This window comes from Symphodus melops (assembly GCF_947650265.1).
Source record: "Symphodus melops genome assembly, chromosome: 5".
Lineage (NCBI taxonomy): Eukaryota > Metazoa > Chordata > Actinopteri > Labriformes > Labridae > Symphodus > Symphodus melops.
This window is the reverse complement of record NC_136695.1, coordinates 14,591,860-14,618,965: the sequence shown is the minus strand read 5'-3', so window position 1 is coordinate 14,618,965 and position 27,106 is coordinate 14,591,860. Positions and strand designations below refer to the sequence as shown.

Sequence of the window (27,106 nt, the reverse complement as noted above, 5' to 3'; positions counted from 1 at the left end):
GTTTTAATGGTCCCTCCCACCTATTGATCACATTTGATTTTTAACTTATGAGCCCACCAGAGATCTTCTGAAAGTAATCTTTGAGATCTTTAAACGTCAAAACTAAAACCTGCGGTGACGCATCTTTTTATAACAGCAACCTCCGTATGCGGAACAGTTTACCTGGAGACCTGAGGGCAGAACATTATGTAAACAGAAAAGCAAAGTCAAGACTTCTAAGTTTTGAATTAGCTTTGAATTGAATCTCATTTTACCTCATTTAGTTGTTTTTTTCTAGGATCCTGTTTCCCCTTTAAGGATTAATGATAGTGTTTCCTCGCTCCGTCAGTCCCTGTTTTTATTAAGTTATTACCTTAGTTTTTGGCTTGTGGAGTGGGGTGGGGGATGTAAAAGCACTTAGTGATACATCCTTGTATGAAAAGTGCTATACAAATAAAGTTTGATTGATTGATTACAAACAATGCTTTTTGGAAGTGTTTCAGAGTTGGAACTACTTCCCCTTTATAGATGGTGAGATAGATCTATATCAAAATGAAAACACTAAAATAATTACCATAATGATGAATCCAGACTGACCTGACCAAAGACGACAACAAGTTACACTCTAAAATGTAATGAATCCCCGTCCGTCATGAACACGAGTTCATGTTCTTGAAATAATCAGACCTGTTTGAGGAAAATCCGCATGTTCTCATTTTCAACAGCATGGTTGTTATTTAAGATTGTATAATAGAGTACTATTGTTTTCATTTTGACATTTATCACACAAAACAATCTGATAACTGTGATTGATTACATTCTACAAGTCGTCTGTCCTGCAAAGGAAATCCGAAACGTTCCATTTGAATAATCTCTTGGTGTGCAACATCTTAAAAGAGCATGATGAAATATATCAGAACATGAAGAGTTCATTGTGGATATTTTTCTGTTAAATGCATTGTATTGTTTATATTCCTTTCCTTTTTATTTAGATTAGTTTGTGGATTTAAAAAAAAAAGAAAAAAAAAAAGATAATTACAAAAAAAGAGTCCTTACAATTAGGACATGACTTGGATCTGGATCAAACAAGGTTAAACACTCCGATTACATCCCTGTGTCATACTTAATCCCTCCACATTAATACAAATTGGAATTGGGGAAAATAGAGATGTGTATGTGTACCTGCCTTTAACTGTGTGTGTGTGTGTGTGTGTGTGTGTAGGTGTGTGTGTGTGTAGGTGTGTGTGTGTGGGTGTGAATGTGGCAGTGTGCCCACTCCTCCCTCTGTGTACCATCTGCTCTCCTCCCTGGCCGTGGGGAAGGATTCAGGTAGCTTGATACGGTGTGTACCTGTCTCATGGCTGTTAGGAAGCCCTGCGGGTTGAAGAAGCCTGTCATCCAGAAGCAGTTGGGCCGCCCTTCAAAGATCCAAGCCTGAAACTGCCGGTTCCGCTCAAGTAACTCTGTGAACCAGAACCCCAGGGTGCTGGAGGCCCATGATGCCTGGAAGACAAAGACGAGAAAAAAAAAAAAAAAAAACATCATGAACAAAACATTACATCGAAACATACAAAGCTGTTATCCGGATGGATCACAGACAACAACCGGGAGGCATAACGCAAAAGCATTGATAACAATAACAAAAATGAATAGTGAGTCACTGGATGGCAAGAGACAAACAAACAAGTCAGTAAGACATAATAAGGTTTGAATCACAGCCAGGAAACCTTTCAAATCTAAATTAGACTAACGATGTAATGTTTCTGAACAACACTTTAATGCCAGAAAATGTGATTCGAATATCAAAAAAGGGAAATGTCACGCTTATTTGTTTTGATCATTCTCGCACTATCTCTGTATCAATATTTTCATAAGTTTTCATCCATAACCAAAACAGATTTATGAGATGTGGCTACAATAAAGTCTATATGAATTCATGAATACTTGAATGGAGCTGTGTTCAGTGTCTGCAGAACATATATACAAAAAAAACAAACAAACAAGAATAACATTGGAGAAATAATACCAGCATGCTTATAAAATACCTTTAAATATATCCAAATGTATGTAAGTCAAGACCCCTTGAATGAGCTTCTGTATGATAATTTTTAAAAGCAATTATTACCAAAAGCCTCATAGCTTTAGGAAGAAGGAAAAAAAAAAAAAGACTATGGTTCCTATCTTCAACGATCATTTTACTAAAATCAGCCCACAATGTTTGCAAAGCAGTAAATGATCTAAATTCCAGACTTCAGAGCAATTGTGTGTGGTTTGCTTTTAAGTGATGCGTTTGAAAACATCTCAAACTGTAGAACTGATTGCAAATGTCAGCCTGAAGACAGAGTGAGTACACTACCAAGTGCCCCCCCTCCCCTCACCTTCTTCCAGCGTGCAGGAATACGTGCGTCATACATGCAGTCCAGGGCATCTCGCAGGTTCTCGCTCATGATGATGGTTCCGTCGATTGCCAACTTGAGGTCTGTCAAAGTGTTTCGGACCAGAACTATGACTCTCTGCATGCGATCAATCTCCTGACGCAGGAAGATGTTCATGGGCTGGAAGGGACCCATCTTCTTCAGGCGCTCTCTCACCTAATTCAGTTTCATTTGACAAAAGAAGACAATCAAATTTAACAAACACCAATCCACTGCTGAGTGTTGTGTAGATACAGAAATCCTTCTGCGTAGCAGGAAGTGTAACTGGAACCACTTCGTATCTGCCTACATTGTATATCCTTTAAATAAACATTCACTTGATTGAATGATCTGTTGAACAAGCTTTTCTCTCCATTTCTTGAAACATACTTCCACTTGCTTTAGGTTCAAACTGAGAACATAATGTGACATTTCTATAGTTACTGCTATTTGCAAGAAACAAACAAAAAAGACATGGCATTACGTTATTTCGGAGAAAATACACAAAAGACTTGCATTTATCCACATGCACTAATTTTAACACATCTGTATAATCCTCTATAATGGAAAATCTCATTATTAAGAGTGCAAAGACACAAAACATGCAGATAGATGGAGTGGAAGTGGTACACAGGGTGTGGCGTGCAGTCATCCCACAGAGTCACATCCTCATCCCACCTTTTTAGCTATGTCATAAAAGAACAGCAAAACCTGAAATAAAAAAACAGCAGCTCGATTCAGCACCATTCACACCCGCTCTTTATTTTTAGTCCTCTGCCCCCCCCCCCCCCCCCCCCCCCGCTGTGTTTAACACAAGCAACCTTTCATCACCTCTGCAACACACATCCCACCTCCCTGACTCTGTGACATCGCACATCGTGCTCGAACACACGCCTTGGGCTATTAATAGTACAAACCCTGACACATATCGAGCACAAGCTTACTTCAAAAGGTACGTAGTCGGGAGGCAGTTTCTCTAGCATGTCGTCAGCCAGCCTGGACACCACAGCCTCTCTGGTTTCTCCTCCCCCTGACGAGCTGTCTTTGGGCTGAATACTGAGGATGGTGTCCAGTACGTCCTTTGCCAGCGTACTCTGGTAGGTGATGTCTGCATTCGGGTGCAGACCAAACACCTCAGGAGTGTCGTAAGCAGGCAGACCCTGTCAAAGGAAATAGTTGCACTTATTTAAACAGATCTTACTTCTGTGTGGAGGCATTTGTGAAATAGACTCAGCAAGAAAAATAACTTCTCATACGTGAGGGCCTGGATGCAACTGAAAGGCAGCTTCACATCAAACTATGCTACCAGAAACAGGCTAGCAAAACTATAATGTTTACTAAGAAATCTACAATGACGTTTTTTCTCTTTATTCAGAAAGGAAAGCTACTGTATAGACAGACAGGAACAGTTTGGGAGCGAGAATGGGATATTTCTCCTGCGAATCAAATATTTATTTATCTGTGCATGAGTTTTGTCTCTGCTGAGCCACAGTTGTTCCGGCTAAATTGACAGCCAAGTGTTTGCACTGATACACACAGCGTCACCAGCTGCTTCTTCTCACCCTTCAGCATGGAGCGTCCCCATGAGGGTGCAGCACGTGGCAAATTCACGCCACCCCTCCATCCTCAATGCACACACTCTTTTGACAAACCAGTACAGCGTGACTTTGCTAGTGCAGGGAAAAAAAGAAAAAAAAATCCTCAGCTTAACACAACTTCAATCACAGCCCCTTGTGCGCACTATGTTCAAACTAAGCCAAGATCCTGCTATCTGGAATAAAGCTCCCATTGGCCCAGCCATGTGGCTGTACGTGATCACAGACAACAGAAACCGATACTGTGTTGGGCTTTAGAGGTGAAATGTTTGAAGGGATTTCTTACCATCATAGAGACAGGCTTCAATTAATGGCCTCTCCAGTAACTGGGGACCTTTGTTTTGATCCAGTATAAGTATTTAACTTTATTCTACATTTAGAGAAGAGGTGTGATCACTCACTCTAAGCTGCTCATTAGGGTCCGAATTACTGACAGTGCGAAGGACCCTATTGTTTCCCGAATTAGTGTTTTTATTCTTCCGTGACTTTGCTGCCATTTTTGAGTGTCTGAACCATAGACTGTCTGAACATAAACGAAAACTCACCAAAATTTTCAAGGTCATCATGTCTGGTAAAAAATTTAACATTTTTTGTATTTTCGTAAAAAAAAAACGTTTGCGAAATGGTTCTAGGGCGCCCCCTTTTGACGACAATTGTTATTGGGTTTTTTTAATACAAAAAAGACTTTTTTTTTTTACATATTAATTATGTCAAGACCTAAAAAAGTCCCTGATTGCTTGGCTGTATTGTCGACTGGACAGGAGACTAGGATTTCTTGAAAGTCAAAAAAAACTTTCTTTACAGGATACATATTTGGGGAAACTTGTCAGAAAGCGTTCATGCGTTTGAAGCAAACTCATTGTTACTGTGTTCAAAACATGTTAAACATATTACATTGCGCTCTGCACGTTATTTCATCAAAGGGCGTGGTCGTGGCGTGTGGTCAAACTTTGATGCTTTTTTTTTTTTTGTCAATTTTTGAACAGTAAAATGTTCTGCCATGCGGAATTAAAAAATCCCTAAATTTGTTATGCACAATACAGGGTCTGTCCTGAACACATTCATGCTAAAAAAAAAGTCTTTATTACTCAAAGCACCATCTAACTACAGCTACAAAGTTTGTCATGTGCTCCTCAAAAGGGGTGTGAGTGCTTCTGTTCATGTTTCTTTTTTGATATAGAGCTTAAAGTTTGCACAGGGAAAACAAGAGGCACCTGTGATTTATGGAAATGTACTAAGTTTATCCCATAGACATCCATCACACTGTGCATTTAAATGTTGTAGAACATCAATATAACAAAGGAAAAATACAGGTGATGAATAGGGGTCACACAGAAAAGACTGTCCTTCCCTGTGGTCATTCAGGGAATGTGTTTTTCTCTGTTCTGTCGACATTTCATTTCAATATGTACACACACTCACAAACTCATGCACATGCTGGACTGGCAGCATTTAGTTTTGCATTTTGTCAATTTAGATAAAGTCTCAATATCTGTGTGTATTAACGTGTCTATGGTATTTGTGTGTTTGAGTAATGTGACTGCGTGCATGTCTGTGTTTACGTGTGTGTGTGTGTGTGTGTGTGTGTGTGTGTGTGTGTGTGTGTGCGCGCTCCAAGGCTGTCACTTTGTATTTGAGAGGTGGTGCAGAGAAATAAGCTTGCTGAGTCTGGCAGCCCCAAGCATCCATCATAATGAAGCTAGCTTTAATGAAACTCGCTCAGGAACTGCCCTCCAGGGAGACACATGCGCACTCACACACACACGCACACCAACACAAGCACACAAACAGTCTTAGAAAATCATACATTATCTGTAATAAAATGAGCATGCTTGTATTTAATCCTAAATCACACACGGCAGCCTGTATTGTTCATAAAAAAATGTTTTTGCAGGTGTCACCATCCTGCAGAAACCTCATATCTCCAATATTTTCTCAGTTTTTGGTGCCACTGAGATCTGAATACCACATGACAAGTGGAGAGTTTTAACATACATCTGGAACCTTGTTTACAAATGTGCAAACCTGTATGACATCCTGAAGACAGCAGCCAGTATTTGCATTGATATCTCCATACAGATACCTTCAAATCTTAATCCAAATATAAGAGTTAACAGTAAACCATCTTTGATTGTTTTGTGACTCACCTGGATATAAGTCAAATAGAGATCCACGATGGAGCATTTGGGAATAATGTAACCCTTGTAGAAGTTGAAGGAAGGTCCAAACATGTCCTCACTGAACCACACTTTTGCAAAGGTGTTAAGAAGCCGCTTGTCATAGTCATCAGTCACACGGCCGCCATACTGAATCTCTCCGATCATGTAACGCACTGTGCTCCACGACACACCCTGATGAGATATGATATTGAAATACAAGAAAATTTCACATGAAATAGTTACAATTATTGAGCTAAAACTTTGCAAAAGGAGTTGATTAAGTTATAATTTTATTTGTCCAAGTTTTGTCAAGTAGACATCAGTGTCTCCCATTGTGAACATGGCAGTAGGATACTTAAGTCTGTTGACAAATGTAGTTGAGGTTGAATATGATTTTTACTTTTTTAGCTGTATATAAAACACTTATTGTAACTGGACAGAAACTAACTCTAAGATGGAAATGTTGCAATGTCCAACATATAGTCATACTATGCATTGAACAAATTATCTACATTTATTAGTAGGTGTGAGGTTAAGGGTGTTGGTGTGGTACAGATTACCTCGTTTGTGTGCACCCTTAAAGGAAAAGTGTGTGATAAAGAGACAGAAAACACAACCTGCTTCAGACTTCTTCCACAAGTAAAAGCCTTTCAAGTAATCATCCCTCTAAACTCTGCACTCAGAACAGGTCCAGCACTATCTGACTGTTGTTGGAAGCTGTAAGAGATGTGTTTGTCCACCTTCAGCTGATCCCACTTTGCTGAGCACCTGAAGAGTCGCTTATCTTACCTTTTTAACGTCCATGTCATCAAGGTGGTTCTGGACAAATTGGACGGTGGCGTTGAAGTCAGCCTGGTTGAACTCATAGGGGATGTTCCACCCCAGGGGTCCGTACTTCCTCCTCTCCTGTACTGTGCTGTGGAGAAACGCCACTCCGTACAGCATGGGCTTCCACTGCACCATGTTACTGACATCAAGAAGGTCCTGGTTTATACCTGGGAAGAAGTCACATGACTAAACACTTTAGCAGCTGTCTTCAACAGCAGGCTTCTTCAGCTAAATAATAATAATAAAAAAACAACAACAGCATTTTGGCCCTCATCGACTTTTGTGTTCAACATCTGCAGCAGTGACCAGAAGTCTCTGTCTGCTGATTCTTCTATAGTAGAGTACTAGTAGTAGTAGTATAGTAGGACACTTCAAAATGACAAGAATAACCAGTGCAGAAAAAAATAAACATAAAAGAACCGGGGCTTATAAACTAACATAAACAAATGCTGGTTAAACATTTGTTTAAATAAGTGTAAATAATCCAAGATTTAGTATTTTCCATTACTCCATGTACTGTATAACACATTATATTTAAACTCGTAACTTCTTGAATGGCTGCCCTGGATTATTATAATTAATGTTAGCTAATAAAGCAGGAAGATTAACAGTTTACTGAACAAGGAAAAAAAAAAAAGTATCTGCGTACATAGTAAACAGAATCTGTCATTCCAAAGTAACATATGTGACACCCACCAAATAGTCAGTACCATATTAGAAGTTTCTTATCCTACAGGTGTAGATATCTTTGCATAATCATGAATGGATTACAAGTATGGATATAATTAAAGGAATAGCACAAACTAATCTATCTAACAATCGAAAACCTTTAAACACACTTAATTTCATATTCTGAATGCACCCCCAACAACAATAGTTGCTTCCTCTTTTCTTCCAATCTGATGAAGACGAAAAAAAGATGAGGATTTTTTAAATTGCTGTGGGGATTTGAGAGCTGATATAAGTGTGTGCCCAGAATCTCATATGCCCTTAAGGACCATCCATATCCTATTTCCATATGAGACAGGCAAAGACTGCTGGTTCATGCATATTAAAATATTCTTCTCTTCCACCTTCTTTTAGGCTTGAATAAAGAAAAAAACCCAAACTACGCTTTGGCTTGTTGAAAATTTCATGAAGCTACTCGGCTTCTGGTACTTGTGTTTAAAAACACTGAATTAAGCAGTAACCAGCTGTTCACCATCTTTTCTCCTGAAGCCTCTTACCCAAGCATTCACACATCTCATTACTTGTTAATCATTTGACATATTGAAGGTCTGTTGAAGTGCTTCTGTTCTTTCACAAATGACTTATTTACACATGTGCACATTGAAATAATAAAGCAAATATTATTTTGCATAATTATCATGTGTTTCTATTTCACTAAAATATCTGATCCCACTGACTCAAGAATTGCGTTGACTGATGAAAAAGTGTGTGCATATTTATCCCAGTAAAATTGATTCTGCACAGTTGATTGGTTATTTTTTTCTCTATTCTGAACTATACTGGCCCCACCTCCATAAGTCCTCTTTAGCCCCGCCTTCAGACCCTGAGGGGGTTCGTTTGTGAACTTGATTGACATCTGCAGCATGGTGATGGGAAAGTGCCTGTGGACCTCTGTGGTCACCCAAAGACGGAAGCTGTCGTGGACGAAGTCTGTCTCTGTCACCGTGTCCATCAGCTCGTCCATAAAGTCCAGACCCAGGTGGCAGTTCTGGAGTAAGGCCCAGCCACCCTGAGGAAAAGTATATAAGTGTGATGTAGTTTATACAATAATCCTTTGATTGAAACAAGGTTGTAGTCAAGAAACGTGTGACCTTCAAACAGACAGACATATTAATGCACATTATTGTCAGAGTCTTGTTTGATGTGCTGAAAGACACAGCTGGTCTGCTGCTACGTCAGAAGATGCAAAAATAGCAGTAAGCTCACACCAATGACTCACATTAGCCATGGTCTGCTGCAGGAGCTTGCGGGCGTGGACCTCTTGTCCTTGTCCCATGGAAACATAGCGGGTCTCAATTTTCAGCTTTTTCCCCAACGCGATGATGGAGTCGGTCGGATCAGAGCCCATTGACAGGAAGCAGATGAGTGGTGTTCTAGGGTCGGATTCCTCCCACATCCTCTCCAAGTCAAGAACCACCCCTTCAGTGTATTTCTCGCCCATTGCATCCATAATATATTTACGGGCCTTGAGGAGAAAGGGAAAGTAATGAGGCAGAGTATTTCTGTTTGTTTACTGCTTCATAACTTAAAGGCAGAATATTATTCAGAAGATTTACTCAGCGTTGCAGATCAAGTTCAAACTAAACCCCCACATTTACTTTCTGGAAGGCGCGGGGAACTGAACAAATAGTTTAAAGGATCTTTTCCCCTTTTTCATTTGCAGTAAACAGAAAACATCGCTGCCAGAGGTCACATAAAAAGAGCTGTTGGTGAATGCAGCAAAATAAATCGTCCTTAAGTTTGTGTTTACGGTCAGAAACACCAGGAGAGACTGTCCATTATTAACATGTCGATATTCAGACTCAATCATCTTCAGAGCCATTTAAATTATTCACTCTCACTTTTCCATTTAACAACAGACTTTGCCAAGCTGAGATGTTACTGTAGATGAGCTCTTTTTTTAAAATGGACCCAGTCTCATTAACACCAATGCATTTTGAAGTAAAGCAGCAGCTCTTTTCCAGACATGAACCCTTCAGTTTAGTAAGATTACTCATATTTAGGCTACTCTGCATTATCTTTCATGGGAATTCACTCTTTAGATTATGTTTTTTTTAATGTTATAATAATTATAATTAATTATTAATTATTGTTTTTGCATCGTCCTGTTACAAATGCATAGTGATGAAATCTATCAGTAATGGAATTGGAGCTATGATAACTAAACTGTTAATAAACATTAAGTATGAAACTGATTGATTAGACATTAAAATTACAATAGCTAAATGAGTGTAAATAAAAAGTTAATTTGTGGCATACTGTTTGTACTTTTAGGTATGATTATGGCTTCTCTCCAGCTCTACCCCCACAACATGTAGTGCATTTAACAAATGTGCAGAGGGATGCTGGCTTCTATTTGATGGCGTCATACTATTTGCAAAAGCACATTTTATCAATTAATTGTAACGTTTAGTATTATAAATAATTTGCGTATTAATGGAAAACGATTTAACAACATTTTAACAGACATTTAACCTCACGGTGAATGTTCAGACGTGGCTTAGGACCAGTATAACGTTAAGCTAGGAAGTAGTTATGCTGGTTTGTCTGACAGCATGATCAAACGTCTTTGATTATTTTGATCGTGTTTAAAACCTCCGAAACCATCGATTGAAAAGCTCCAACTGACTGTGAGTTGTGACACTCTGCAGGAGGTGTTAAAAACAATGTACCGACCGTTTTAGGAAACAGACATAAAAGCAATCACACTTTACGGCGAAGGCTACTGCATCCACGCCTCCCATTTAACAGGGTAAACTGCTTTTTAAATGTTCTTATAGCTGATCATTCCAAATGTCCCAGACTGTATTATTGAGGCAAATTGGGCCACCACAGTCGAGTTAATTAATGGGAAACATTGCATCACATTATCTTATCTGGGTATGCTCATGGAGAAAAGAGCCCATTTTCTGACCTGTGCAATTGTCCTGTCGGGACACCAGCAGCGTATGAGGAGCAGGCGTCTAAAACAGTTCAGAGCCTGGTCATAGGAGTTTGGGATCACCTCCTCCTCTGGGGCCTCCTTATCAAACCATGCCTTCCACTGCTTCTCATTACGACTGATCTGAAAGAAGTGTGTATAAAGATTTAGAAAACCAAACATGCAGAGCCAGACTAAATCAATTAATAGAAGAAAAAAAAACAGATCAGAAGAATATGAGGTCTCTGCTAAATGTAGATCCACACATCACCTTGTTATGATTGTACTTTAGTTTTCCTCTACGTCAATACATGCATCACACATATATAAACATATTCAATATGGTACTCCGAATCACTATGCAACACGCCGACTGAATGCAGATCATGCAATATATAATGTTACGTGCATTATGACAAAGATGCCATCATTAATTGACACTTGTACTGTCACTCAAATTGGCAACAGAGCAGTTTTTATCAATTCCATGTACGCAACATGAGCTTTCAACATATGCAGTAACACTCTGACATCACAGCTTGTTAATCGCTGTATTTTTATGCACGCAGGAAACCAGGTTGCAGGGAGTCATCAGGTTAAAGCAGGCAGCCAGATTGTGTTTGCGGTACGCGCTCTGCAATAACTTGGTAACTGTTTCACCACATGCAGAAGGCAGTTTTCAGATTAAGAGTGTTGATTTAGTAAGATGCATCTTAAAATAAGTAGTCTTCTGTAACTGGAGAAGAGATAGGCCTTGTAGGGAAAGAGATTTTCAGGTTGTTGTTTTTGTTTATCGGTGTCTGAATGTGTTTTAAATAACATCGCTTTCCTGCTGCTTATTTTGTTTCCAGTCTTTCCATCTCTAATATTAGCTGTATGAAGTCTCGGTCATTAACATGTGCATGCATCTGAAACCATCTTAGAAAGCAGGTATACCCCAAAAAAAAAAAAGCCAAGAAATCAGGATAAGCTTTGTTAACAAATTGCACACTGTGCTGACCCAAATGTGGCTGACTGGAAGTTCCTCCAAACTAAGTTTATTTTACAAAGCGCTGAGTAAAAGCCACCCATAAAAGCCACCAAACTGTCAGTCTCTCACAGAAACTTAAAAAGGGTGTGTATACACCTGTGTGTAACTGACAGTCCATGTTGACGAGTGTGTGCGTGTGTGTTTAAATGAAAAATATGACAGATGTTTACTGTTATCCACAGACTTAATAAGTAAAAGTGCCCTTGGACAAAACCTCTCGCAGCTAGAGAAAGGCATGATACAGCTGTCAGGGTACGCCTGAATTGATCAAGTTGTGTGTGTGTGTGTGTGTGTGTGTGTGTGTGTGTGTGTCTCTCTGTCTGTGTGTGTTTCACCTGTCCGAGTATATCAGAGAACTGCCACAGTTTGCTGAGCTCGACAAGATTGAGCCAGGTCATATCAAGGATCCATTTAGCTGGTTTCTGAGGGCAGGCCTTCAGGTCGAGAGATGCTCCTCCTGGATGACACACAAGTGAACACATTTCCAAAAAAAAAAATTCGACAAAATTGAGAAAAAAAGAAAGAAAAAAATTCACAAGAATATTATGACTAACAAATACTGGATATAGAGGAATACACATAATTTGATGAAATACTGATACACATTTAAAATAATATGCAAGCTTCAAACACACAAACACTCCTGTGAGTTATGTTCAGCATGTCGGAGCTGACAGATGGTGAAGCTGCGCACAGCACTCTCTGTCCTGGCATTGCTAATAGTCATAGTTTGCATTTATCCCTGCATAAAGGAGCACTCTGCGTCTCTGAGAGAACGACTACAACCCCAATATGTTTGAAATATTTGGGAAACTTGATTTAAGGTTGTTATTTCTAATCAAATGGTTTGGAGCTAGAGCGGCATCGCTGTAAAACGACATTTGCACTTTCTTTTATTATGAATGCTCCGATTTAAAAGCAGCCTTATGGAGAGAGCTATCAGGTGTGACTGTGTGTGACTGTCTGCCTTTGGCTCAGAACATATCAATTATTCTGGGTTAACTGACACAACAAATCAGTCTCAGAAGATTAGACGGAGCAGAGTGGCAAATTAATAACAGCTTAGGATCAGCGAAACAAAGGAACAGCTTCCTCTTGGAAATACTTTCTACCCATAAATTGTCAGAGGCTTCACTACAGTTCCTCTCTACAGTAAACTGTTTTGTCTTTTTTTCCTCCAGTACCTAATAGCTTCCTTAGAAAATATTTGAATTAACCTTAACCTTTTGAAATACATAGAGTTATGCATTGGGGCCTGTATACTCATACACACAGGGAATAGCCAAGCATGACACTCATATATCATACACATATTCTCAGGCTGACCAAAGGTGTTCACTTAATAGAATTTATTTGTACGGAAATCAAGACTGGTCACATAGCATGAGAGCTAATCACACATTGGATTGAAATAAATAACCCTTGGCCATCATGCATACAGGAAGCTATTGATTTGGTGGAGCCACATCAATCATGCAACTTCTGAACTTTGTATTCACAAGCCACAACCAACAAATCCTTGTATTTATTTCCTTAACAAGATGGTGAATAGCTTGACACATCTTCAGTATTCTTCAAACCCTGAAGGGACCGTTTATGCTCAAATGCCACAAAAAGTGTTTATTCCATCACAATCACAAGGTTTCAAACACAGGTACCTCTGGTTGAAACACGTGAAGGAATTGCTCCTTACTCTGCTGTTTTTCAGGGTTAATGCTTTCCATAGTTTAAAAAAATATATAATTCATATGAGAATTTGTTCAGTTAAGATTAATAATCAACCATAAAAAATAAATCTTCCAAGCTGAGTCTTACTGATCTTTATAGAATTCTTTAAATTATAGTTGATGTAGTTTATTAATGCCTAACGGACATTGAGAGATGATTCTCACACACACATGAACATGAGTTAGTGGAGAGTTGTTAGAGTGAGAGTTTGTCATTTGTTTCTGTTACCTTTGATGAGTGTCAGGAACTCCTCATGTTTGACCCTGTTGCTCTGCATGTCGATCTTCAGTGTCAGCAGCAAAGTGAAGAGGAACTTGTGCTCCTCGTACAGGCCTCGTGCTGCATACTTATATACCTCAAAGGTCATGAACTCGATGATGTTGGCGATGCGTTTGCTCGTTATGGGGCTTTTGGAAGACCTGTTGAAATAGAATGTTATAGCAGAGAACACATTTTAAGTTTAATTTCAAATTTTTAATTTTTAACATAAATTGAATAAAAATACGTTTTGTTTTCAGTCACATTTGGAGTGGAGGCAAAAATAATAGGATATAAGGTAAATCCTTTAACTTTCAGCCAGTGAGGAAATGTGAGATATATTCAAAAGCACAGTTAAAGAAATCATATAAAATAGAAACTTCCTGATCAGTTTTATTGATGTTCAAATGATAAATATGAAGACATTCAAAATGTGTCTGACAATCTTTCTGTCTGAAGATACTGTGTCTAAATGTGCCAATTATGTAGATAAATATTGTGTGGCTTGCAACACTTGCACTATACAGAATGATATAAGTGAAGTAAATGTGATATTGTTTCGACAAACCTTATAGTCTGGAAACTACGCATACTGTACAGTCACTTAATTGCCCACAGGAAAAAAAGTCAGGGCAATAAATGCTGACTGAATCTATAGCTGCAAAAGACAAGGGTACTAGAGGAGAAAGCCAATCTTTACAGTTTAGCAAGCTTACCTAGCCAGAGAGAGGTCAAAAAGTCCCAAGAACTGCCTCAGAGAGGTCTGATACATGACGTTCACCATACTCATTTCTGTGATTAGGAAGTAGAGGATACTGCCCCTGGTTGCAACTGAAATCACACACAAACAAGAGAAATGCAGTGTTGATGCAAAATGTTTGTAACCGAGTTGCAAACAAGCACCTGTTGTCTCTGTGGCCTCTATTCATAAAATAATCTCTCCTTCCAAAAGTATTGTACCTGTTCAGAATACAATTCAGGATTGAGTTTGATTCAGACCAGTCGTTGATGAAAAGGTGTTTGGTTGAGACAAAATGTATTTCAAAACATGTTTCTCTTTGTCATTGCTGGAGCTGAATCCTAAACTGAAAATGATCCTTTTTTGGTGACTTTACCTGACCATGGGAAGCCCCCTGTAAACGAGCAGAGTAAATCAATGTTTTGAGCTGGTTGTTGAGACCTACCAGGCCGATACTCTTCTCTAGCAGCGTTGATCTGGACCTCTGTCTCTGCAGCGATCTGGAGTTTCTGAGTGACCTCTTCAGCAGTGCGCTTCGTGTTGCCAAGCACAACAATCAGACTCTCATCATCCACCAGGGAACCCTACAAAGAGAAATATTTGCAAGAGTCAGAACATGAATGAAAACATAATTAACAGAATTTCTTCAATGATGAAGTTGAGAAAAGGGTATATGCCTGTATCATACATCTTCTGTTTGCTGACCTCATTCATGCTTATTTCTTTGCAAAATACAATGTAATGATCAAAATGTTGAGATACTCAACATGAGCATTTTGAGAGCCACAAATATGTTAAACTTATTAGAAATTAGATAATAAGAGTAAACAAAAGTTGCACTTTGACAGTATTCACACTGAAGTTTATAAAATGCACAAATCCCTAATCAACAACTTTATTTTTCTGCTGTCTTTTCTTGCCTGAGTGCTGGTTAGACGGTAGAGGAGGTTGTCCTCGAGTTGCTTCATCTTCCTTTTGTTGGATGTCACATCTTCCAAGAGATCTGTCCTCTCCTTCTCAAGCTCCTGATGTATCGAGAACACAGACACACATTTACACACAAACCCAAAGGTTAGAAAGCTGAGGGCTGATTCAAGACCAAAAGAGAAAAGGATGATTCAAATAAAAATTCTTCCCCGTGCGAGCTTCAATTGAATCAGCCAATGACATGACTGTTGGATTATGGGATGCTGAAAGTTGACATTTTAGCCTGAGTAGGGCTGGAAGATGTGACTCAAAATGTTATCGCGATAAAAATGTTCACATCAGCCCGTATCGATAATTATCATGATAATATCTCTATCATTATTTCTTTAGAATTTAAAGGCTGAGGTTTGCTTCTGAGTGACAGTTGACGTGATTTGTGTGATTGACTATTCTTTATTGTCAGAGCATGACAAAGTGTACTTGAATTTCCCTCGGGATCAATAAAGTATCTATCTATCTATCTATCTATCTATCTTAGACAGAGGAACACATCACAATCATAAGCACAGTTCACCATACTTGAACATGCTGAAAAAAGTTATATATGCCGTTTTATCGCCCTGACTGTGCTACAAATGCGGGATTTTCCAAATTGGGAATCCTTCCTGCATCTGGATTCACATCCTCTCTGGTAAATAGTGAGGGTTTGGCCAGGAATGTCTGAGGCCAAGACATGTTCACAGCCAGCATCCCACCGGGACTGGTGATAATGAGGAAACCTGTGACAACGGATGCCTTATTGACATGATGGGGTGCAGTGTTTGATTGGAGGGACTTTAATTGCACCCGGCTTCCTGGTATTACTATTAGCCCAGAGACATGTTTAGCCATTTCTGAAGGATTGTCAGATTATAAACTTGACGGACAATACAGCAGCAGTGGCATATATGAACTTACAGAGGGGCACTCGTTCCATAAAATCACACAGACTGGCTCAAAGACTAATAACGTGGAGCAGTGTGCTACTGTACTGTTGTCATTTAATGCAACACATGCCCAGGGTTTGTCATGCAGTACATGGGAGTAAATCCGCTCTCCAGATAAAATGATCTTCACGGCGAGTGAAGGCTAGTACTTCACTTGGTAATTTGGCCGAGCGTCTGTACATGTCTTCACATAAGAGGTAGTGGAAATATGTAATTGAACTATTAAGATATGCTTTCCCGTATCTAAATGCTCTGCTGACTTCTTTCTTGGGGGGGGGGGGGACAACTTTATAATAACTAGAAACATGGGACATTCATCTGAACTCAGAATCATTAAGGAGATCTTTTGTAAAGAACTGCATGTATTTCTTCAGCATTCAGGTCACCATGTAGATCACCATAGTTACCTGCAGTGCCACTGCTCTGACCATCAGTCTGACACATCAATAAAAAGGACTGATGTGCTCCAGTTACGGAAACCAAAAGCCAGTTTTCGTACAGCTTAGTTTTATTTTGAACCATTTCTCGTGCAGAGATAACATTCCACTTTTCTATAATATTAAGGATACATTCATTTGGTCATGATCAGCAATTCTCACGGGACGATGGCCTCTCCACTGTAGCATCAGTCGTTTCATTACCACAATCATTTACCCCTGACACTGATATTATATACTCACAGTTTGTGGTCCCTTTGTTGTGTTTTTCACATTATCTGTAGTAGTAGTTTTCATTTCCATAAGGTTATAAAGACACACAGTTTGTGCTTGTTAAGAGAGAAAATGAGGAACACAGTATGGGAGATGTTTGGAGCCTCTATTTAAATAGTCTCTAAGGGCTTAGGAAGAAAGCACAAAGGCTGAAGAAAATTTGCTTCAACCTGAATGTGTATGTGTGTGTATTTCCTACAGGAACATAATGGAATAAAACAAACTATGTGCAAATGTGCAATAAATAATACTAATAATGTGCAGTCTACCCTTTGTCTCTATAATTCTTACCATTTTGCTTGTGAGCAACTCTACCTGTTTTTCTGTGAGTATGACTCTGCCCAGCAGCTGGTCCTCCAGTCCTCTCATGGTGACGGTGAAGTCGATGATGGAGGTACGAGCGCTTATCTCAGGGGTGTATGCTGGGTTTGGCAGCTTGGTGGTCACATACAGCCTGAAGCCTTTCATCACATCCACCTCCTTGTCGCCCAGTTTCACCTGCAAAAAAAATAAAAATCAGAAACAGAGACAAGGAAAGAAATTCAAAATGTCATTAATAATAAGCCTTCTGATTTTTTGCTCTTTATTTCATTATAAGTATAAAAAGAAAGCACAGTGGGAAACACTAGTGTTGAGCTAAGTTCTACTAAACCACATTCAAAAAAACGCTATAACGGTTTTATGATGTCAAGGCTCTTTTTTAAGTTAGAGCATCTTAGAAACATTTCCTGTTTGTGTGTGCATGAAAGTGTGATTGGGTTTTCTCTGATCAGCGTTTAATTACTCATGGCAGTAGAACTCCTAATTACCCATCTGCTGGTTTGTCCCTGGAGCTGTCAGCCTCAGACACCTTCGCTTACATTTAACACCAGGATATTAATAGAAATTAAAGCGTTCCAGGAGAGGCAGGGCGTAAACACCTCTAATCAGGCCTCTCATTAGGTAGCTAAGAGATTTCTGGTTGGGTGTGTTGTCTGCAAGTAGCACATGCTCAGTTGCAATAACAACAGTGAGTCAGAGGGAGGCAGCTGCAGTGTCAGCTGCTGGATAACCAGCATCAACCCGAGTCGAGCTGCGATAATGAGAGCGAAATAAAAGGAAGCACTTTCACTGTGCCTCTTTCTCACCACTGCTTACCTAAGCTGTCTCAACAAATGTGCAAGAATAAATATAACTATCCATTTGTGTTGCGAAGTTCATGGTTCTTGATTAAAGATGTTCACACACAAAATACTTTTGACTGAATTTTCACCTGTTTACAAGACAGGATGTCTTTAACCTTTAAAAGAAAGATAAAGACACCAGGCGCCGGTGGTTGTTCGCACCCCACATGTACGGAAGCTGCTGTATGAGAAGCATATACAGTAACCCAAGTTCAAATGCAACCCGCGGCTCCATTTTACACGTGGCGATTCCCCACTATACCTCCTGAATTTGGCCTCTATCCACCATTTCGCACAGCCTCAAACAAAACAAGTGACAGAAATGTAATGTTGTGAAGTAAAAGCCTTTATGAAATGTTTTTTCGACATCTAGCCCTGATTTGAGTTGTGACTCAATTGCTGGCTACAGGTGGGATTTGACATTGTGCTGAAGTAGCAGATTCCTATCATTGCAGCTTTAGAGGATGCAACAGTTTTCTGTTGTCAAAAATCCTTTACGAGAGATGTCGATGCTCCATGGCTGTAAAACCAAAAATGACTAGTAATAAATAGATAAAGAACAGATCTATTGTGACAGAGAGCCAGAGATAGCAGAGTACCTCTGCACGCTAACACTCACTCTGCACACAATAAAACACTCTCTTTGAGTGATCAGCCTCCCCAAGCACACTTTAATCTGTCCCAAGACAATAAACAGGATTCAGGACAAGTGCTTTGCTGGTATGTGTCCAGCCCCAGCTAGCACTACTCACTTTGTGCAGAGACAATAATTGGGCTTGTTTTCTCATGTCTGAGCTAATTAACCTGCGTTGGTACAGGTACAGGCAGAGTTCCATCATGCATTAAAATACATGCGTGTCGATTTCAGACTCCTTAACCGAGGGAAGAAAAACACCAATCCAGGACCTTGGGCTCTCATGACGGTTATTTTGGCCACGTTACCTTGTAAGTGGAGCCAGTTTTGATGAAATTCTTTTCCAGGATGTTGTCGAGCGCAGGGTCAAGCTCCTCCCCCACATCCTCGATCAAAAGGGGGCGCCCAAGGGACAAACTGTCTTCCAGGTGGTTTTTGAAATACCTGTGGTTCAGTGAGGTGATCTGGAAACACATGATAGGACCTCTTCAATAGTGTAAAATGTACCCTTCGAGGAGCAGATTTATACGACATGCAATGCATGTTGTTTCTCCTTACTTCCTATAAAGCTACAAAAGCCAACCTCTGTCTGGGAAATGTCACTTTTTCCATGAGCAACACGTCAATTTTAATGATAAACCGTTTTTAGATAGATGATAAAAATAGATCTGCTTATCCATGAGGTCACTTATGGAAGACGGTAAACCAACTGTTTGGTAAAATGCCTCCCCAAGACAGTCATAATAGAATTTTAAAATTCATTTAGTCGACTCAGAGATTAGCACTAATAGGGCCAGTGACCCCAGCCGGTCTTTTTACCCCTGAAGAATTGTGCAGGAGCCGTACAGCATGTTGTTGACAAAAAGGATTTAGGCCAAATAGTACACTGCACAAGCTAAGCATGTAGAATTTATTACAATAAAGTCCCCCGACGGTTAAATATTTAAACTCTACATTATAGAGGTTCGCACAGGTAATAAGGTGAGGAAAAACTGCTTTATTATATTAATCAAATCGTAATATAGAAAGAACCACTAAAAGACATGGATGTCTTTTAGTGGTTCTTTCTATATTACGATTTGGCCTTCTCATGAATTTAAAAGGAGTAGCGGCCAACACATGCTAAATAATTTAGAGTAAAGCTATAGACCAAAAACTCCAACCTGCAGCTCATTTCCAGCCTCTTTGTTCCTGATCCAGATTTTACCCTGCGTCTGAGGGTCGATAAGCAGTGGGAAGCGGGCAGCCTTGGTGACGATGATGCCGTTCTGAATGGACAGATCATCATTGGGTAGCCCCTGAGAGAGAGAGAGAACACAAATGATTAAAGCACCAGCCATATTTCTCCTTGAACAGCAAATGATGGTTTTATTTGAAGTATTCTAAAACATTGAATATTCTGTTTCACCGGCCAGATCTTGATGAAAATAAAAATGGAGAACATTTTGTTTTTAAGGATGTTACAGATATATGCTATATATTTACAGTATATATACAGTTTTTTATCAGGTAGTGTTTTTGGTGGTTAAACTACACTACTCACAATAAGTTAGGGATATTGTTATTTACATGAGTGCTTTTCCTATTTGGTCTGAATTTTAATGAAATAAGTAATACTTCCCTTTGATGTCGCCAAAGATAGCCCCAAATAACCAAAGCTGACAAAGTCAGTAGCGGGTGTTTCCACCATCTGCCTCAATAACAGCTTGACAGCGACATCTCATGATCCTAACTAGACTCATGATGATGTTCTGAGGCGACGCGCTCCTCTCCTCCACATGTGCTACACACAGTTCTGCCAGGTCACGTGGGGGTGGAGTACGAGCATCCAGTCTCTGCTTCAGCTGGTCCCAGACGTGCTCTATGGGGTTCAGGTCAGGGGACATTGCAGGATATACCATATGAGGCACTCCGACTTCCTGAAGTTGCTGCTGTGCCTGCTCAGACTGTTGCACCTCCATAACCAAAGCAAACTCTGGGGACCATGTTGACCTAGGTGTATCGCTCACCATGCCTTCTCCAGCAACGCTAACGACCATAATTTCAGCGCAAGATGACCTGACACTCATCAGTGAACAGGACGGTAGACCACTGCAGCATTGTCCAGGTCACATGGTCTTTGTGCCTACTACAAACGGTCACGGCGGTGTCTTGATGTCAGTGGAGTCATCTACAACGGTCGTCCGGCTTTCAAGCCAAAGCAGTGGAGTCGGTTGCGAATGGTTTGTCTGGAAACCCTCGTACCCCTGACTTCTTGTAAACAGGCCTGGAGCTGTGTGGCAGTAGCATAGCAGTGTCTGAGTGCAGAGGTCCTTATGTACTGGTCATCATTGCGGTCACTCACTCCTGGGTCTGTCATAAACACTGCCCAGTAGTTTGTTTTCTTGCTGCAAGTCTGCTGCCGACACTTTGAGACACACCAAGTTCACGAGCAACATCTGACTGCCTGCTACAGAAACTGAAGGCGCGCTGTGGCCAGGTGGTGTTGCTCGCCCGTTACGTGACGTCATGTGTTCATGGCTACTTTAATGACAATACCAGCTTTTTATACCCCCAGAATGTTGAAATTGATGCCACATTGAAAAGGCTTGTCTTTTTGTATTTTTAGGGAATTAGCACCAACATGTAAGGTACACTGTGAGACCACTACGTGGAAAATCATACCTGTTCTTTAACACCAAGACAAAGTAACATACCATATAATCTGCACTAAAACGATAGATTGAGTTTGCAGTAGCTTAAAGAAAAGTAGAACTGACCTGTAGGTTCCACTCACTGACAGTGGGTGCGTCAATGAGCAGCTCGATCAGGTTGAGGTTGTTTCCAAATGGGATTTGACGCTGCTTCAACTCCCGCTGCCAGTCACTGAGAAGATGATTACGGAACTCCTGGTTGAAGGGGCCAGAGTAGGAGAGGAATGCTGTGGCCAGAAGAACGTCACCTGGATCAAAGATACAAGGTTGTTGTAAAAACGTGTACTCTCTCTAGTACTCCAATACAGTAATATCAGCAATATCAGGAAACAGACCATGCTGTAGCAAGCTCTATATATGCTATAAAAGTAGAAATACTTAAAAAAAAAAATATATAAATATATATACATATACATACACACACACATATATATATGTGTATATATATATATATATTTTTTTTTTTTTTTTTTACTTTAGCAGGTTTTTTTTTTACTATTTTATTTTATCATTTGCATTTATTACATTACCCAAATAATTATATGTAAGACATACAACAGAAAACAACACAGCCTTCACAACACAAGGCATGATACTCAGATTAAACAAAATAACTACATTTTAAAGTTCATCTCTTCAAACCAGTTGACATAAGATCCAGTACATAAACCAACGCGTTACATAATAGACAATAGTCTAAGACATGTATCTGTTGTAAGTCAATGTCCTTCACCTTTCCTCCACTTGAAATAGATATTCAGTAAAAAAAATAAATAAAAATAAATAAATAAATTTAAAAAAAACATTTAATCGTCATTTTTTAGTTGCCGAGATTTGTCTTTGTTGCCATACTTTTCTGATGAACAGTCACGTTTCAAAGCCGGCTTTGATACCCACCAACAAGGCGTTTGGTTTGGGCAGCAAACTCTTTACTCTGCTCTGTCCATCGCTCCTTTTCACCAGCGAGCCCGCTGATGAGACTCGACGCCGTCTGCATCTTGTGTCTGCAGCGCTCAGCGTCCTCCAGCAGTGTCTGTTGAGGTGGGAGGGCGGGCGGACAAAACGGTCAGTGGGGGGAATTATCTACTTAACTTCCCTGTCTTCTTAAACTTCTTCTTTCTTAATGAACTTTCATTCATCCACGGTTCTTTATAAGTATTTGAATATTTATTCAACAGCTTTAGTCTGCTTAAATAAAGAGCACACATTTGTATTGCAGCATTTAATTCATCATGGCCTTTACAAGTTTTGATACTCCTTAGTTTTACTACGATAGCATGGGATCACAGGTCAAAAGTAAGAATTAACAGTCCCATGACAGGAAGTCAGGGCGATTTTTACTCACATTTGGTGTGAATGATGTTTATGTATATAAGTTAGAATTAATGTTGCATTTTTTTTAGGCTGAGAATTAAGTATGGACCTCTGTGACCCTTTAATAATATAATCTTGGTCCTGTCTTCATGTCTGTACGTTTATCATTGCTGCCAAAATGACATTTCATTGTAAAATATTGTGAAATGTCAACAGCATCTTCATTTATTACCTTATCAGCTGCTCCCAGGCAATAATGATGTCTTTTGCCTGGAGGCAATAATGTCTGTTTCATCAATACAGAATGTCTGCTGTAGGCATTCTCTTAATTAAGAAGCACATCAAAGTAAACAGCTATTCTGCAAGCCTCTAACACTCATGCAGCCAACCCCTTCGATCTTGCTCTTGGCCCCTGGAGATGAAAAAATAAATAAAGATCGACGGCCTAATCACAAAATTGCGAAAAGAGTCAACCAGGACGGATCAGATTTCATAATGCGTGAGTGTTGGTGCACATGTTGTTCCATTTATAAGCAGTTACATATGACAGAACAGACAGTACTTTGAAATAACACAGAGAGCTGACTGACTAGCAAAGGTGCAAAAACAATTAACAGTGTAACCCCGGTGTTAGTTACATTAAGTTGAAAAGTGGCATAACTTATTCTATGAGTCATAACCTGTTGCAGATTATGACACGTCTTCATGCTGCATTAAAGGGACAGAAAATCCATTATTGTTCCTGTTTAAAAAGGTTTTGGCAAGCTCCTTTTATAAGGACACTGGGGAAAAAAAGTGTCCTGAGGTAATGATGATGTTAAGTTATAATGAGTTAAATCTACGCAAATTTAAAGAAGCACAACAGGCAGCAACAACAACAACAAAAAAAAGTCAGGTGACAAAAAATAGGAAGGATGATCCGAAATACAGATTCATATTTTCTGAAGCATGAACGTTTTAAATGTTCACATTCTTTGTATACACTAGCAGTCAAAAGTTTGGACACACAAGTAATAGTATCAATAATAGAGCATACTAAAACAATCGAAAGAAACATTTCAATCAGGTGTGTCCAAACATTTGTTTACTCCTGTTTTAGTCTGTGTTTATGTGTACATACAAGACTGCTACTGTAAAGTGTAAAAAAATGGCCTTGTTAGAGCCAAAAATTTAACAACGACCCGAAATGTTTTTAAAAAAACAAAAAACAAAAAAAAAGTAAAACTCAAAGTGTAATGTTAACATTATCAACCAGTTATTCCATCTTGGATTTTGTTACATTTTTTTCTTTATTTCCACAATTTCCCCTTTGGGAATTAATAAAGTATATACAATTAAATAACATTTTGGGTCGTTGTTACAGTTGGGGCTCTCACAAAATGTGAAGAGTTCATCTCAGAAGTCTTTTGCACCATACGATTAAACTGTCCTTCACTTTCAGCAGACAATGCTACTTTTAAGTGCTGGACTGAATCATGAGTTTGTGTTTTGTTAAAAGTAAATTGAATTATTGACCTGTTTTTCCATCATGGCCTTCTCATATTCCCCTTGAACCACATCCAGCTCTGCCTGCTTGGCATCCAGCTCTGCCTGAGCCTTCTGAAGGTCCACGTTAGCTATGGCCAGACGATTCTGTTGCACTGCCAAGTTCGCCTGAAAAGTAGAAAGGGAGGAAAAGAGAAAAAGAGATCTGTCATGCCTTGATTGGACTCAACAAGTCCACAGGGGTCACGGTTCATAGCGAGAAGAATTTAGAAAGATGGACGGACAGAGAAAGGTCAAAGAGAAGATTATTAATAAAGATAATTTTATTTATAGAGCGCTTTTAGTCAAAGTGCTAGTCCAGATGCACGAGGGGAGGAGGTTTTGAGAGTGAGTCTTTTATTGAGACAATGAATATGATCATATACAAGATGTCTGAGGCAATCAGAGGGGTTTCAGTAACAATATATTTAATTCATCTGGGCCGCCAACATGTTTCAGCCGTACTGGCCTTCAAATTAAAGGCGTTTTATTTATACCCCTTTGAGCACCTCAGATCATAGCTTCTGAGTTGGACCCCCACACGAGAGATCAACAATTTTTCAACATTTTCCAACCCTCGTGAAGCACTGCATGCATCTGCAATATGAGTTCTTATTAGGAGGGTAGAAAGAGATTTGCATTAAACTCATAATGAAACATGTTTCAAGGACAGGGACGAGACAAGAGTCAAACTGGCGACGAGGAATAAAGTTTTACAAGTGTTGAGTTGAGGGAGAAGAGGAGACAGTGAAAAGAAAACAGGGATGAGGGGTTCATGAAAAGGACAAGAGAGGAGAAGGGTGCCGGAGGACACCAGAGAAAAAGCAGAGAGGATTTTTCTGAGTTGAACTGGGGCTGAGGATAAAGAACTACAAACAGTTTAGGGACAGAGGAAAGGTGTGAGTAAGTCGAAGTGTGTTTTTGTTTGGGTGGCCTAGAGAGGAGAAAGTCTGGAGCCTGCATTTAATATTTATTGACATCTGAGAAGAACAATCCTGCCTGTCTGAATGGCTGCCTGTCTCTCTGCCGAATGGCTGGCAGGTTTTTTTTTTTTTTTTTTGGCAGGCTATTGGGGGAAGCCACCACTGAGCTGGAAACCAGAAAATCAATTTGCCTGGCTGTGCTTCTAGCTAAAGCAAAAAAGGTCAGGATCAAAGAAGAGAGGCAGGGAGTTCTCAGAGAGGTTGTACAATATACTAGACAAACAGAATGAATTTGAAAGGGAGAGACAGCGAGAACATTTGTGAATGGAAAAGGGAGAAGGGAGACGGAGAGTGGCAGTAAGAGAGGTGATGGGAAACACGGAACGTAGACGGTTGTTTTGAAAAAAAAAAAAAAAAAAAGAGAAAAGGCAAAAGGCAAAAGGAGAGCAGACAGAAGCATAAAGAGGTGGACCAATAGAGTAAAACTGAAACTGCATAAGTGAATGCAAAAAAAAAAAAAGGACAAAAATGTCACATGGTTACAAAGGAGGGAAGGGAAATCAGGCACAAAATAGGGCACACTGTGGGCAAGATTCTCAAAAATATAATCCTGCAAGGTACGATTTAGAAAAGTTCACACTTCTCAAATTGCCCCAGCAACTAAAGTATTTAACATTTTGGATACAATCTGTGGTTTAAGCGAGAAGTTTTGAGTTGGTGTTTTTGTGTGGTTGGTGCTCTATCAATTAAGGAGTGCGTACAAAGTATTCAACTCTGCAGCAATCAGGACTGGAATAAATGACCAAGGAAAAGAAGAAAAACCTTGTTTCAGAAAAACAGACTGACGCTCCGCTGCAAAGAAGCAATCCATTAGCTTTGGTTTGAACATAAAGATGTATTGATTTCAGTAAAAAGTACAAAAGAAATCACTAGAAAAGGCAAAAGTCATGAATAAACATGGAAGTCTTTGAATATTTAACAATAAAAAAAACAGCTACCATTCTGCTCTTTCAGTCAGTCGGAGGTTATTTAAATGCAAAATATTAATGAACATTTTCTTTTAAAATTGCCTTTATGCACTCAGGCTCTTAGAACTTGATGCCCCCCTTTGAAAAATCCTGTTTTAGTATAATGATGATGACTGAGTAAAAGCATGACTCTCTTTGTCTGTTGGAACATTTTTGGATCATGAACAAATGTTTTTCACATCAGAGGCAGACAGTGGTGTTTCTGTAGCCTCTGGCTTTTCTGCATGAAAACAAACACTTTTTGACACGAGTGTTCCTTGTTCATCAGAGAAGAAAGTATCGGGCGAGGAACCTTCTCTGGCAAGTCTGAGTACAACTATGTGTGTGTGTGCGTGTACTCCTGTTACACACACACACACACACACACACACACACACACACACACACACACTGTGTTTGTGTGGTGATAGTGACAGGCACAGCTCAGCCTTTGTGAATGAAAGAAGAACATTTAAAAGACTAATGTATGTCTACTTGTGATCCGGTCAATTCAATGGAAGAGACGCTTTCATTGATCTTCTTCTCGTTCTCGTGTTTGTCACACAGTGTCCTCTTACTGTAAGTTTCCTCTTTAGGCCGTAGCAAAGTGCTCGATGCAGTATAGCCTATATTACCTTCAAGGGTAGAACTTCCTTGTTGATGGAGAAGAAAGAGGCCATAGCTTTAGTCCAGGAAGCGAGGCCAGCCACGTTGCCACAAACCCTCTTAGCTGTTTCAATGTTGTAGTCCGGCATGTCAAAATAAGGCTGCAGCAGCTCCACCATCTCCTCATTAATGCTATCCTTAGGAAATTGCTGCAAAGGAGAGAGAGAGGTGGTATAAAGT

At 39.6% G+C, this 27,106-nt stretch overlaps 1 protein-coding gene across 2 annotated transcripts in view; it reads right to left on the bottom strand.

Moving 5' to 3' along the window:
• The window catches only part of dnah5 (dynein, axonemal, heavy chain 5), an 89,678-nt gene that overhangs the window by 4,806 nt on the left and 57,766 nt on the right, over positions 1–27,106 (bottom strand). For both annotated transcript variants that reach the window (XM_079343741.1, XM_079343740.1), the window contains 20 exons: positions 26,896–27,075; positions 24,322–24,459; positions 22,390–22,525; positions 21,559–21,740; positions 19,963–20,097; positions 19,108–19,263; positions 17,318–17,500; positions 15,300–15,404; positions 14,825–14,963; positions 14,357–14,471; positions 13,611–13,801; positions 11,990–12,111; positions 10,619–10,768; positions 8,924–9,169; positions 8,494–8,713; positions 6,937–7,142; positions 6,136–6,339; positions 3,338–3,553; positions 2,358–2,570; positions 1,330–1,482 (listed from right to left, as the gene is read on the bottom strand). In XM_079343741.1, coding sequence (XP_079199867.1) covers positions 1,330–1,482; positions 2,358–2,570; positions 3,338–3,553; positions 6,136–6,339; positions 6,937–7,142; positions 8,494–8,713; positions 8,924–9,169; positions 10,619–10,768; positions 11,990–12,111; positions 13,611–13,801; positions 14,357–14,471; positions 14,825–14,963; positions 15,300–15,404; positions 17,318–17,500; positions 19,108–19,263; positions 19,963–20,097; positions 21,559–21,740; positions 22,390–22,525; positions 24,322–24,459; positions 26,896–27,075 — 3,390 coding nt within the window. The remainder of the gene's footprint in view (positions 1–1,329; positions 1,483–2,357; positions 2,571–3,337; positions 3,554–6,135; positions 6,340–6,936; positions 7,143–8,493; positions 8,714–8,923; positions 9,170–10,618; positions 10,769–11,989; positions 12,112–13,610; positions 13,802–14,356; positions 14,472–14,824; positions 14,964–15,299; positions 15,405–17,317; positions 17,501–19,107; positions 19,264–19,962; positions 20,098–21,558; positions 21,741–22,389; positions 22,526–24,321; positions 24,460–26,895; positions 27,076–27,106) is intronic.